The sequence below is a fragment of the Balaenoptera ricei genome, chromosome 10, assembly GCF_028023285.1.
Source record: "Balaenoptera ricei isolate mBalRic1 chromosome 10, mBalRic1.hap2, whole genome shotgun sequence".
NCBI classification, from domain to species: Eukaryota; Metazoa; Chordata; class Mammalia; order Artiodactyla; family Balaenopteridae; genus Balaenoptera; species Balaenoptera ricei.
The window spans coordinates 88,338,073-88,352,228 of NC_082648.1; the positions used below are offsets into that span (position 1 = coordinate 88,338,073).

General features: G+C 48.9%; 1 protein-coding gene across 1 annotated transcript in view; it reads left to right on the forward strand.

Annotated features, from left to right (window-relative positions):
- Positions 1-14,156, forward strand: part of STAB2 (stabilin 2) — a 157,943-nt gene that overhangs the window by 131,055 nt on the left and 12,732 nt on the right. Inside the window, exons 56-63 of the mRNA XM_059936774.1 lie at positions 502-651; positions 2,444-2,548; positions 3,876-3,983; positions 5,710-5,903; positions 7,012-7,153; positions 11,453-11,586; positions 13,140-13,305; positions 13,452-13,558. Of these exons, the coding sequence (XP_059792757.1) occupies positions 502-651; positions 2,444-2,548; positions 3,876-3,983; positions 5,710-5,903; positions 7,012-7,153; positions 11,453-11,586; positions 13,140-13,305; positions 13,452-13,558 (1,106 nt within the window). The remainder of the gene's footprint in view (positions 1-501; positions 652-2,443; positions 2,549-3,875; positions 3,984-5,709; positions 5,904-7,011; positions 7,154-11,452; positions 11,587-13,139; positions 13,306-13,451; positions 13,559-14,156) is intronic.

Here is a 14,156-nt window from a genome sequence, read left to right on the forward strand (position 1 = left end):
TCAGCCTCCACTCCACTCTCCATCACTAAAGCACAGACCGTTCATAAAAGTCAGTGTCATCCCTTATATTTGTTCAGTGCTTTATATTTTCATATGCTCTTGGTTACAGTATCTCATTTGATCCTCAGAGTCACGATGTGGAATAGGTCAAGTGGGCACTCCATCCTCGTCCTCGTCCTCCTCCTCCTCCTCCTCTAGAGCTAAGAGAACTGAAGCTCAGAGCAAGTTCATTATTCAGCCCAGATCAACACACATCCAGGTCTCCTGACCCCCAAATGCAGTGCACAGTTCAGTATATTGCTCTGCCAGTCCTATCAGATATATTTAAGCCACAGGCCAGTGGCTTGCTCTAAACATCCAGTGACACTACGTGGATATGTCCCCGGGGCCACAGAGGACAGAACCCACAGCTGAGGCCGGGTTAGCGGCATGTTCACAGAGGCGCTGAGCTGCTCTGGGTCTGGGGAGGCTGTTGAGTCACTGCTGTTTCATCTCTTCCAGCCTGCCCTGGAGGACCAGATACCCCATGTAACAACCGGGGTGTGTGCCTCGATCAGTACTCACCCGCGGGACAGTGTAAATGCAACACCGGCTTCAACGGGACAGCGTGCGAGCTGTGCTGGCCAGGGAGATTCGGGCCTGATTGTCAGCGTACGTGGCACCCACTCCCCTGAGCTTCTGCCTGTCGCTCGGCTGTATGCTCCTTGCCCCAATGCACACCATCCACCTGAGCTGGAAGCATCCTTCTTCCTCTCTTTCCCGGCCACCCACCTCCCATCTGCCTGCCCTCACATGCTTTTTTCCTCCTTGGATATATTCCCAGTCTCCATCCACTGAAAGAGCCTCCTCTCTAGAAGTGAAACTCACATCCCCTGCAGCCACCAAGGCAAGCTGCGGCCGACCAACACTCATTCAGTCATTCAACTATCACATATATGCTGAGTCCTTACTAATGTTGATAGCTAATGTGTGTGGAGTGCCCACTGTGTGCCAGGCAGGTATGTTGTACCATCTAATCCTCAAAACAAGCCTTTGAGGTGGGTACTTTTACCATCCCCACTTAGCAGATGAAGAAGCTGAGGTACAAAGAGACTAAGTGACTTGATCAAAACCCAGGAATGGTTCTAAGTTGTAGGGATGCAGTGGTGGGGTGGGGTGGGGTGGGGTGGGGGCAAAATCCCAGCTTTCAAGGAGTGTACAAAGGGAGGAAACAGACAAAGATGACAGAAACAAAAATAGATAAAAAGGCATAAAGAAGATGAAGCAGATGAAGGGAATCAAGAAAGAAAGGAGGCACTGGTCCAGAAGACATCTCATGAAATATTGGAGTAGAGACATAACAGAGGTGAGGGGGCCGGGAGTGGGACTATCAATAGCAGCTCTGTCCGGTCAAATTTCAGTGATGATGGAAACGCTCTGTAACTCCGCCACGAGGAATGGTAGCCGCTAGCCAGGTGTGGATGTTGAGCACTCAAAACCTGTGACTAAGGAACTGATTTTCATTTATTTTAATTAGTTTACATTTAAATAGCCACGTGTGATGAGCGGCTGCTCTAATGGACAGTGCAGGCTAGAGGAATGGCTTTCCTGGAAGAGAGACAAGCAAGTGCAAAGGCCCTGAGGCAGGCGTGGGCTCGGCATGCAAGGAACAGCAAAGCGGCCAAGGTGGCTGAGCAGAGTGGGCAAAGAAGAGGGAGAAAGGGAGAAGGAACCTGAAGGTCGCCAGGGACCAGATAACATAGGAGCTTCTTGCCCAGAGACAGGTCTTCAGCGTCTCATCTAAGTGTGATGGCGGCCAGTAAAGGATTGTGAATGGGGGGTGAGGGGGGTTGTCCTGAGCAGATTGGAAAGGACCACCCCAGCTGCCCCGTGGAGAGTGCACCACGGGAGCGCACGAGCAGAAGCAGGGCCAGCTTTGGGGAGGCTAATGCCACCTTCTGGGTGAGAGCCGGTGGTGCCGTGGGCTGGAGTGCTGCTGCTGGAGGTGGTAAGAAGCAGAAGGATTGATGTATTTCTTGAAGGTTTGACCATTCAGTCCATTTCTCTGTTAGGAGGCCCAGGTGATGTTCCTTCCCCCTACTGTTCAGTTCCATACCCCATGGTACCCTCTACTTCTGTGTCTACAACAATCACTGTATTTATAATTACGTGTTCCATAACCAGGTACTGCTAGACTGTAAGCTCCCTGAGAACAGGGACCTTATGTCTTAGGTTTTCTGCTGTAACCTCATTGCCTGGTAGTGTCTGCCTCATGATAGCCACTGAATAGGTTATTTTTTGAAAGTCTGAATGAATGATATAAATGAATAAATGAATGAATGAATGTGGATAAACACGGTGCCTTCCAAACCAACAGCACAGCCAACACGTGGTCAGTGGGCTGGTTGACGGGATTTCAGTCCCCGATCTCTGCTGACTGACCACACTCCGACTTGCTCTACAGCCTGTGGCTGCTCGGACCATGGACAGTGCAACGACGGGATCACGGGCTCCGGGCAGTGCGTCTGTGAGACGGGGTGGACGGGCCGCTTCTGTGACACTCAGACAGGTCTGTCCTGGGGGCGGTCACCTGCCGGCGGCCCTGCGCTGCAGCGGACCCTGGCGAGAGCGGCCGACTGAGGGTGGGGGTCTGAGCGACATCGGAAAAAACCAACAAAGCAGCGGTTCCCTTTTCCACGAGGAATAGATGACTTGGCTGTGTGGCCCCAGGGTCCGGAGATCTGGTGACCTGAAGGAAACTAGATGACAAGATTTAACTCAGACCCATGAAACCAGCATGCAGTCCTGTCAATCACGGAAGGACCCACCTCAAGCAAAGAACACAGGATTGGGCAGGAAGGGTCCCTCGGGATCGTGGTCCAGGCCCAGATGTGTGCAGACACAGAGGTGAAGGGTTTCACGGAAAACGTGCTGTTCCGTGGAGTCCAGGATCTGACCCCTGATTCAGCTACTTATTAGACAAACGGCCTCAGCTAAGCCACCCTCTCCGAGCCTTGATGCGCTCGTCCGAAAAAAGAAAGCCCGTTGCACGGCTTTCAGGAGAGGATTGTCGTGAGGGTCAGGGTCATGGTTTTGGAGTGTCCGGTGCATGTGGGGAGCTCAGAAACAGTAGCTGCCATTACCACCATCCGTCATCGTCATCCTTGTCATGACCTTGATCCTTACTGAGCTGTCAGTTTTCTGAGGCCTCCCTTGAAGCCCAAGCCTCATGTTCCGGTCAAAGGTTGAATTCTCCAACGTAAATCACTGTCACTTCATCCTCCCTGGGGGCAGAAGGGCAAGACCAAGCTCCTCCTATGGGCATCAGCAACCTGAAGCTCCAGAATCCCAGCAGTCCCCTTAACTTCAGCTCCTCCCCCTCTTCTCTCCCCCCTCCTCCTCCCCACTCCTCCTCTCCTAATCATCCCGTGGCTTCATGCTGCCTCTTGATACTGCAGCCCCTTCCAATCACCAAAGCCCCAGACTTCTCCCAAGCTCTGCGGTACCCACAGAAGGCCTTGGAATTTCTCCTCCAATTTAACCATCTCCTCTGGAACCCCATGCCCTTAGGGCCAAAGAGCTAATCTGCTAAATTCACCCTTGCTAGCGGACTTTGAGGTATAAAGTTTTCATTGGTTGCCCCTAACGGTAACATATTTGCATTTTAATCTGGATAACATTTCAGAAATAATGTCTTAATAATACAAAGGAGTGATTCCGGAATCTCAGAATCTCCAGGCTGGGAGGGACCTTAGCAAATCACCCCATCCTCCCGCCATAAGGGGCCACTTTTGAAACACAGTGGCAGGCCAGATGGGGTCTCAGGAAGATGCCTTAGGTGGGTCCCAACACTTCACATCATGGTGCGGGATGAATGATGACCTCTTTCTTTGCAGTTTTGCCCCTCGTGTGCATGCCTCCTTGTTCTGCTCATGCCACCTGTAAGGAGAACAACACGTGTGAGTGTAACCTGAATTATGAAGGGGACGGAATAACGTGTACAGGTAGGTCCCATCCGTGCATGGGTGGAATAGCAGCGAGGGGCAGGAGCAGAGCGGCTCTTGGTCAGGGTGCCTGGGCTCCGTCCCGGCCCTTCTGCTTCCTGCTCGGACTGCTTCGGCAATCCCACCCTCTCTGCAACTCAGTTTCCTCGATGGGTTTGCTCATGCCTGACCTGCCCACTTCCCAGGTCATGACTTTGAAACTGCTTTGCCAACTGCGATGCACTTTGTTTTATGGTATTTTTGTGACTTTACAGATAATCCAGTCTTAGTTCAAAAAATTCAGAAACTATACTACAGTATTTAAAAAACAACAGTGAAACCTACACATGCTCTCACCACTCGGTGAGAACCACTTTGAACACTGAAATGTCTCTGTCTCTAGTAGTTACAATATAGGTTCAGCCACACAGAGACCCAAATGAACAGTGGCACAAACAAGGCAGATGTTTAAATGTTTATTTTTATCTCCTATAGCAATTTGCATGGAGGCATCCAGGGCTAACATAGGGTTTCACTCTGAAAGGTCATCTGGGGGCCCAGACTCCTTCTATCTTGTTGCTCTGCCATCGTTCACTTGCCTGGCCCGAGATGGTCACTACCAAAGCACCTCCCAGGCAGCAGGATAGAGAGGGAGAGGAAGAAGGCAAACCTCCTCCCTTTAAGGACACACCTAGAAGCTGCTAAAATCCTGTCTGCTTCCATCCCATTGGCTGGAACCTCATCATCTGTCACACCTAGGACAGGGGAGCCTGGGAAATGTAGACTTCAGTTGGACAACCATGAAGCCCAGCTGAAAATCTACTACTATAGAAAAAGAAGACAATAGGTACTGGGGGAAAGCTACTAGTCCTGGGCACGCATACTTTCTAACTGTTCTCATGAGTAGATATCCATACAGAGATACATACTTTCTTTACAGAACTGAGATCTTGCTATACCTGTTGTTTTGTGATCTGCTACGAGGCAGTCTAGAAGTGGCTCAGCACCAGCAGTGGCAGCAAAGACCCAGGTTCTGCCTTTCTGCTCCGCCAGCCTTAGGCTGAGGCCTCTTGTCCTCATGTTCATGCTCTCAGGGTCTCAAGTGGCTGCCACCACTCTAGCCAAAAAGGCAGACGAGAGAAATCAGAGAGCTTTCCAGCTACTCCTGAGGCTGGAGCTAATCTACTATTAGGTTGAAATTTGGGGGATTAAGAATACAAAGGTTAAGGGGCACACAAAACAGTGGGGAAAGCGTGGGCTTTGGAGTCAAACCAACCTGGGTTTAAATCCCAGCCCCTCCACGTTGTAGCTGGTTTGCCTTTGTCAGGTCAGTTAAGCTCTGAGCTTCCATTTATTAATCTGTAGAATGGGGGTAACAATGTCTATGTCACAAGGTGTTCAGTAGTGCACTAACTCTATACACACACACACACTCACACATGCAACTGTGTCCTAACACTAAAAACCCAAACTCATTAGAAAACTACTACCAAAGTAAAGTATGGGATAACAAAAAGGGCAGAGGTAGACAGATGTCACCAGGCCTGGTCTATGAGGGTGTTCGCCACAGGACACTAGTGTTGGCAAATGCAGCCAGAGGCCACCGGGCACAGGGAGAGAAGGCACTGAAATGTTGGGGCCCATTGTCTCGCCCAGCGCCACTGGTCCTGGGGTGACCCACACCTCGATCCGAAGCCCGTGTTACACAGAGCGTGGTTCATTGAGCCCTCGTCCTCTGCTCTTGCAGTTGTGGATTTCTGCAAACAGAACAACGGGGGGTGTGCAAAGGTCGCCAAGTGCTCCCAGAAGGACACGAAGGTCTCCTGCAGCTGTCAGAAGGGCTACCAGGGGGATGGCCACAGCTGCACAGAGATAGACCCCTGTGCGGACGGCCTCAATGGCGGATGTCATGAGCATGCCACCTGCCAGATGACCGGCCCAGTGAGTCTCGCCTCCCCGGGGAAATTGGGGGTGGGGAGCCCTTGTGCCTCGCTCAGCCTTGCTTCTCCACTCAGGTTACCATTGGCCTCTTCCTAAGCCTTCTTCCCACGTGAGTCTATTTCTTGTTAAGTCGGTGGGCTAAATATGAAGTGGTACCCTATGCAGAAAAAGGACTTTACTGGAAAAACTGGTGAAGTCCACATAAAGTCTATTGTTTAGTTAATCATAATACACCAACACTAATTTTTTAGTTTTGACAATGAACTATGGTTATGTAAGTTGTTAACGTTAGGAGAAACTGAGTGGAGAATATAAGGAGACTCTCTCTCTGCAACTTTTCTCTAAATCTAAAATTATTCAAAATAAAAAGTTTATTAAAAACAAAAAAGTTGGTAAGAGGTGGCAGGAAAAGTGCAGTTTGGGCACTCACTCAGGTCTTTCTAGAATGGAATCAGTGCCCTGTTACCCTATTTCTCTGGTGGGAAGGAAAGATGGTGGGAGATGATGTCGATTATAGTTATAAACATGAACTCAGAGTCAGGCAGCCTTTGAGTCTCTGTTCCTGGCCTGACATGCTGTGTGGTCTGGGGCTGGCTGCTTAACCTCTCTGAGCCTCAGTTTCCTCATTCACAAAGTGGGCCTCATAATACTGCGAACCTCACAGGATTGTTGTGGACATTAAATGAGATCATTCATTGACTCAACAAATGGTCATCAAGCACCTACTTTGTGCTGTTGTAGTTGCCAAGGATGTAGCGATCAAAAGCTTATACACGAGTCGGGGGAGGGGGCATCTTCAGTACAGAAATGAGTGTACAAGATACCTTCAGAGAGGGCCAAGAGTCAGGAGGAACAGAAATCAGGCCAGTGTGATAAAAAGGGAACGGGAGTCAGGGAAGCGACATCTGAGCTGAGACGTAAAGGAGGGCATTCCATCCTGAGCCTGTGCAAAAGCAAGACGGAGCAGTAACTCAGTTCCCACCGGACAGGACAGGCATGTTTCTTACCCTTCTGAGCATCTCCTGTGCTGGATGGTGGCCCGCGGAGCACATGGGGTTCTGGGGGCCCAGAGAAGGGCCTTTTTCATCTCTCCCACTCTCCCCCGCAGGGCAAGCACAGGTGTGAATGTAAACGTCATTACGTGGGAGACGGGCTGGACTGTGAACTGGAGCAGCTGCCCATCGACCGCTGCCTGCAGGACAACGGGCAGTGCCACGCCGACGCCAACTGTGCTGACCTCCATTTCCAAGGTCAGTGTGGCCCAGAGCACCTGGTCTTCAGGCATGGGGAAGGGACCTCTGCAAGAGCAAAAGGAAAAAGTATTAAAAACTGGGGTCAGGGACTTCCCTAGTGGTCCAGTGGTTGGGACTTCGCCTTCCAGTGCGGGGTTGCGGGTTCGATCCCTGGTAGGGGAGCTAAGATCCCACATGCCTCAAGGCCAAAAAAACCAAAACATAAAGCAGAAGAAATATTGTAACAAATTCAATAAAGACTTCAAAAATGGTCCACATCAGGGAAAAAAAGTCTTAAAAAAAAAAAAAAAAAACTGGGACCAAACAGCCCATGCATTGCCCAGGACCCAGTGGAGGCTTACATCAGCACATCGAGGGTTCGGATTTCAACATACAAATTTGTGGGGGACACAGACATTCAGTCCCTATCACGCATCAAGTCCTAAGACACCTCAAGTCCATTTTGGGGATGAAATAGAGGAAATATAAGCAGGAGAAATACATAGGATATGACAATATATGACACTGTCTCTTCTTGCAAGGAGATTCCCAATGGAGTTGAGGACATTTTTTAATTAATAAGACCGGGGGAAGAAATGTAATAAGACAGAAGATAGCAATTTATCTCATGCTGATGGTGCAACTGAAGGGAGAGAGCAAGCTGGTTAGAGAAAAATTGGAAGCAGGGACTCAAGCAGATGCTTGTACACCCACGTGCACAGCAGCATTATTCACAACAGCCAAAAGGCAGAAACAACTGAAATGTTCAACATATGAACGGATAAATAAAATGCGGTATACAGTGGGAAATTACTCACCCTATAAAAGGAATGAAATTCTGTACATGCTACAGCGTGAATGAACCTTGAAAACATGCTACATGAAATAAGCCAGACACAAAAGGACAAATATTGTACTATTCCCCAGATAGAAGGTACCTATAATAGGCAAATTCAGAGAGACAGAAGGAAGAATAGAGGTTACTGAAGGGTGGGGAGAGGGAGTCATTCTTTAATGGGCACAAAGTTTCTGTTTGGGATGATGGAAACATTCTAGAAATGGATAGGGGTGATGGTTGCACATGTAAATGTACTTAATGCCACTGAATTGTACACTTAAAATGGTCAAAAGGGCAAATTTTATGTTATGTATATTTTACCGCAATAAAATTTTTTAAAAAAAGAACAGAGAAGGGAAGGATCTCTGGGTGGGATGAGAGAGGGAATCCCAGGGAGCTGCATAGAGGCCTGGGGCTACAGTAGAGGCTTGAGAGATGCTTGAGTTGAGCTATGCACAGAAGAGCTGGCAAGACATTTCTGCTGGGAGGACTCACGGACAGCAGACAGTTATCAGGGGTCAGCTGGGAAGGACGAGGCAATGGCGGGAGGGACAGCATAATATCAAGGCTATGACCCCAAGGTAACAGGGTCTCTGCTGGAAAGAGGAGTGAGATGAGGGAGAAAAGGGCACACTGTGGACACGGAGAGTGAAGAAAAGGAAAGGGTCAACCATAATGTAAGGTTTCCATCTCGAGAGACCAACCCAGTGGTGGTGATAAAGCAGTTTGGGAGTAGGGGGCCCAAGAATTTTGAAAGCTTTGCTGGGGACATTCTATGTTCAAGGTGATGATGGATCTTCCAAGTTCTATTTCAAGGTGATGGTGGGACTTCAAAGCAGGGAGATTCTGTAGGCGGTTGTTATTTAGGATGGGGTCAAGAATGAGCAGTTGGGACCAGGGATGTTGATTCATGAGTCATTTGCCAGGAGGAGTGTGGAGTCAAGAGGTGCTTGGCTTTTTTCTTTAGGGCACGATTCATTCAGCCAGTCCTGCCTGATCCCACAACTCACTGAATCTATTCAGTTCATGGAACATCACCCATCTTCTCCAGGGGGCTTTTGTCTTCTACTTTTTTATGAATACTGAGACAGTGACGGTAGTGACATTAAGTGACTAAGCGTCACATTGGACCCACCTTCTGTTGTAGCTGAGTGGTTACCCTTAACAAGACAAGACGGCATTGGGATAATGCCTCAGCTGTCCCGGTGGGCAGGTTACAGAGCCGTCCCACACTCAGGACGAAGTGCCTACTCTCACACAGTTCCGAGGAGGGCAAACTCACACAGCCTCTGTGGCAACCAATTTGGCAATGTGTGCAGAGAGCCTCATGATAATTCATGCCAAGAGTTGGTAGCGCCATTTCAAGGGACACATCCTATTGAAATAATCTAAGAATTGAATAACGGGAAACATACCATCCCAGCATTACCTAACATCACAAAAAATTAGAAATAACAAATATCTAACAGTAAAGGATGATCAAATATACTGTTATATCCACTCAAGGGCACTATTAAGAATTGTGGGGACTTCCCTGGTGGCGCAGTGGTTAAGAATCTGCCTGCCAATGCAGGGGACATGGGCTCGATCCCTGGTCCGGGAAGATCCCACATGCCGTGGAGCAACTAAGCCCATGTGCCCCAACTACTGAGCCTGTGCTCTAGAGCCAGCGAGCCACAACTACTGAGCCTGCGCACCACAACTACTGAAGCCCACGCACCCTAGAGCCCGGATGCTGCTACTGAGCCCATGTTCTGCAACTACTGAGCCCACGCGCCACAACTACTGAGCTCATGTGTCACAACTACTGAAGCCCGCGCACCCTAGAGCCCGTGTGCTGCAACTACTGAGCCCATGCGCCACAGCTACTGAGCCCACGTGCCGCAACTACTGAAGCCCGCATGCCTAGAGCCCGTGTTCCGCAACAAGGGAAGCCTGCGCACTGCAGCGAAGAGCAGCCCCCGCTCGCCGCAACTAGAGAAAGCCTGTGTGCAGCAACAAAGACCCAACACAGCCAAAAATTAATTAATTAATTAATTTTTAAAAAAAGAATCGTGTTGACTTGGGAAGGAGACAAGGCTAAACACCTTTCCGTCCTTCCCCAAGCTGTTATATTGGTAAGTGTTTATATTTCAGGTGTGGCTGACAAGATTATATGGCCTGTGGATGAATATACTACTGGCTGTGGTCAAAGAAGAAAATCTTGGGAATTCCCTGGTGGTCCAGTGGTTAGGACCCTGCACTCCCACTGCAGGGGGCACAGGCTCGATCCCTAGTCAGGGAACTAAGATCCTGCAAGCTGTGCAGCCAAAAAAAAAAAAGAAAGAAAAAAATCTTAAACTTAGCTCTTTTGGGGGTAGAAAGTACCCTTTTAGTGGCATTTGATAAAGAACTTGACAATATAAAAATGTGACTTGGTTCTTGAAGTCACATGCATTGGTCTCTGCATAAACTGGTTAAAAAAAAGATACCAACTATTTAAAAAGGATTAAAATCTTCTAGTATCTTAGGGGGAAAATGGCTAGAAAACTTTTGTAAAGGCATAGTGGCAATCAGAAAACACATGGGGTCCTTGGCAGAAACTCATTTTAATGTATTTTTTTTTTCATGGCTGTGAAGTTCACAAAAAGTGTTCAACTAAAAGTGTCAAGGGGAAATTATGTTGCCAGAGAAAATTTATAATACTGGGAAATAATCGTGATTTCACGTTATAAGAAAGATTTCTAAAAACTATATATGCAGCATACTGCCACACTTGTGATATATATGACACATAAACAGGGAAAAAGACTGGAAGTGTGAAATTACATCAAAATTAAAATTTACAAAAATAAAAATTCTGTATGGAAGTACATCAAAATGTTAGCCACGGAGTAATGATTATTTCCAGAGAGCAGGACTGTAGGTGATTTTTGTTCATCTCTTTTCTTCTCCGTACGGCCCAGATTTCTACCAGACACGTGCTACTTTCATAGTTAGAAAAGAAATAAGTTTTTTTTTTTTTAAATCAATTTTTTTTTTTTTTAATTACACTATACTAGGTGTGCTTTATTTATTTATTTATGGCTGTGTTGGGTCTTCGTTTCTGTGCGAGGGCTTTCTCTAGTTGCGGCAAGCGGGGGCCACTCTTCATCGCGGTGCGCGGGCCTCTCACCATCGCGGCCTCTCCCGTTGCGGAGCACAGGCTCCAGACGCGCAGGCTCAGCAATTGTGGCTCACGGGCCCAGTTGCTCCGCGGCATGTGGGATCTTCCCAGACCAGGGCTCGAACCCGTGTCCCCTGCATTGGCAGGCAGACTCTCAACCACTGCGCCACCAGGGAAGCCCCAGAAATAAGTATTTTAAATGACATCTCCAAGGGGAGTGGCATCCCAAGAAACCCTGGGTTACGGTTTACAGCCTTCCACTTTGAAAATCTCTGATGAAAGCACTGCCAGCCAGGGGGGCTGGCCTGGACGATTCCTCTCCTCCTCCTTCTAGATACCACCGTTGGCGTGTTCCATCTACGCTCCCCGCTGGGCCAGTACAAGCTGACCTTTGACAAAGCCAGAGAGGCCTGTACCAAGGAAGCTGCAACCATGGCAACCTACAACCAGCTCTCCTACGCCCAGAAGGTGGGGCCCAGTTGGCGGGCACTGTGCAGGCAGGGTCTTCAGGGGAGGAGATGCAGCTTCCTCTTGACACAGGGGAGACTCAGGCTGTTGCCTTCCTGGAGCGGGGAGTTCAGGGAGCTCCTGGAGCAATAACGATTCGTCAGGTCCACTGGGAGTCTACCGTGTGTCAGGCACAGTGTGGGGTGCTTCCCTGACATTACTGTCCATTCGTACAACATCCCTGGAGGTAGGTATTCCTAATGTCTTTTTGCAGATAGGGCAACTGAGGCTCTGAAAGGTAATGTGCCCAACGTCACCCAGCCAAGAAGTGGCAGATCCAGCGTTCCATGTACCCCTGACTCCAAAAGTCTGCTCTCGATCATGACATTCAACCACCAAGGCAGAGGCACAGACTGGGAGTGTGTACCTCATAGATGGAAACCAGAAAGAGATCAGTTAACCACAAGCCTAGGACCTCCCTGAACCCACAAAGCAGCTGAGTTTTCTGGAATAGCCGGGGCTCTCTGTGTCTGGAGGGGCTGTGAAGGGAGTACATGGGAAGTGCCCCAGCTCCCAGCCACAGCCAGGGAGGAAATGGAGCTCTGGTCAGGGCTCCTCTCTTGGCCTCTAAAGCCAGAAGCCCATTTGGAAAGGTCAGCGACTTTGAGTGATCTGCTAGCGATTGCTCACTGGGAGTCCATCAGGATGATGTTACTGCCCTCCAGCCTCCATCACTACCAAATCTTCAGACCTGACGTCTCTTAACCAAGGAGCAAAGCCTTCGATTCCAGGACCCAGCATCTTGGAGGGTCAGAATTTCTTGTTTCTCCTGCTTGCTGGTTGTATGGCCTTGATCAAGCCATTGAAACCTCTGTCCCACCTGGCATGTTTGTATAAGGACTAAAGGTAATATGGCACAGTGACGGGCACACAGTAGGCACTCAGTTTTTAAGATTAAGAGCTCTGGGGTAGACTGCATGGGTGTGAATCTCAGCTCCGCTACTTGCTGGCTGTATGACTTTGAGCAAGTTGCTTAACCCTTTTGGCCTCTATTTTCTCAATTATATGATAGAGATTTTTTTTTAAGTTTCTATCTCAAAGGGTTGATATAAGTGTTAAAGGTGTTGACGCATGAAAAGCCCTTGCAACAGGACCTGGCCCAGAATAAGCTCTCAATAAGTGTTACAGTGATGGTGATGGTGAGGATGGTGAGAGGATGATGACGGATGATCAGTTAGAGTTCTATCAACCCGTAAGCAGAAGAATTTGCACCCAGGGAAAAATAGCTGATTGCAAATCCTTTCTCGAGAGCAGAGGGAAGAAAAATGAGTGTGAAGGACCCGGGCACCTACAGGAAAGAGAAGACACCACTTTCATCCATCCAGTGGCTCCATCAACAAAAATTTAATGAACACCTACTATGTTCCAGGCACAGGGGTACAACAGGCAAAATGAGCCATAATTCCTAACTCCATGGAGTTTTCAGTCTGATGGGGGAGTCAGACATTACCCAAAGAACCCCACAACAAATATGAAATCACAGCTGACCCATGGCCACGTCTGTGTCCCTACAGGCCAAGTACCACCTCTGTTCAGCAGGCTGGCTGGACAGTGGGCGAGTAGCCTACCCCACATCCTACTCCTCCCAGAACTGTGGCTCTGGTATCGTTGGGATAGTGGACTACGGAACAAGAAACAACAAGAGTGAAATGTGGGATGTCTTCTGCTACCGGATGAAAGGTAACGGCCCACACCCCCACTTTAGATTCCAGGCCATGCAGCTGCTGAGCAATCCTCAGCCTGGCCAGCCGACCTCCCAGGGTGAGATGGGGCAGCCCAGGCCCCTGCCTCACTGGGGCAGGACCCCGTGTGCTCCTGCCTTCCAGATGTGAACTGCACCTGCAAGGTAGGCTACGTGGGAGATGGCTTCTCGTGCAGTGGAAATCTGTTGCAGGTCCTGATGTCCTTCCCCTCGCTCACAAACTTCCTGACGGTATGTGCCACGTCTGTTTGCTTTCGCCTCGGGGTGGAGGGGTTGCCTCAAAGCAGGTATTAGAGAGGTGAGTCCTTCAAAGAAGACAGAGGCTCACAGTCATAGTTAAGAGCATGGACACTGACAAAAAAAAAAAAAAAAAATAGGACTTCCTGGCGGTCCAGTGGTTAAGACCCCACGCTTCCAATGCAGGGGCCACGGGTTCGATCCCTAGTCAGGGAACTAAGATCCCACATGCCGTGCAGCGCAACCAAAAAAAAAAAAAATCTTAAAAGAGCATCGACACTGAGCCTCACTGCCTGAGTCTGAAGCTTAGGTTTGCCACTTACTTGGTGCATCACCTTAAATGAGTTACTTTCCCTTCTGAGCCTCAGTTTGCTCATCTGTAAAATGGAGATGATGATAGTACCAATCTCATAGGGGCGCTGTGATAAATAGATGACAATATTTGTAAAGTGCTTAGCCCTGTGGCCAGCAGATGCAAAATGCTATACTGGTATTAGCTGGTATTCTTATCTCTGTTTGCAACTACAGCAGCTTCAGAGTCGGCCCTGGAGGAGTAAGATGCTCTTTTGTCTTTGTGGACGGGGTGGGGCAC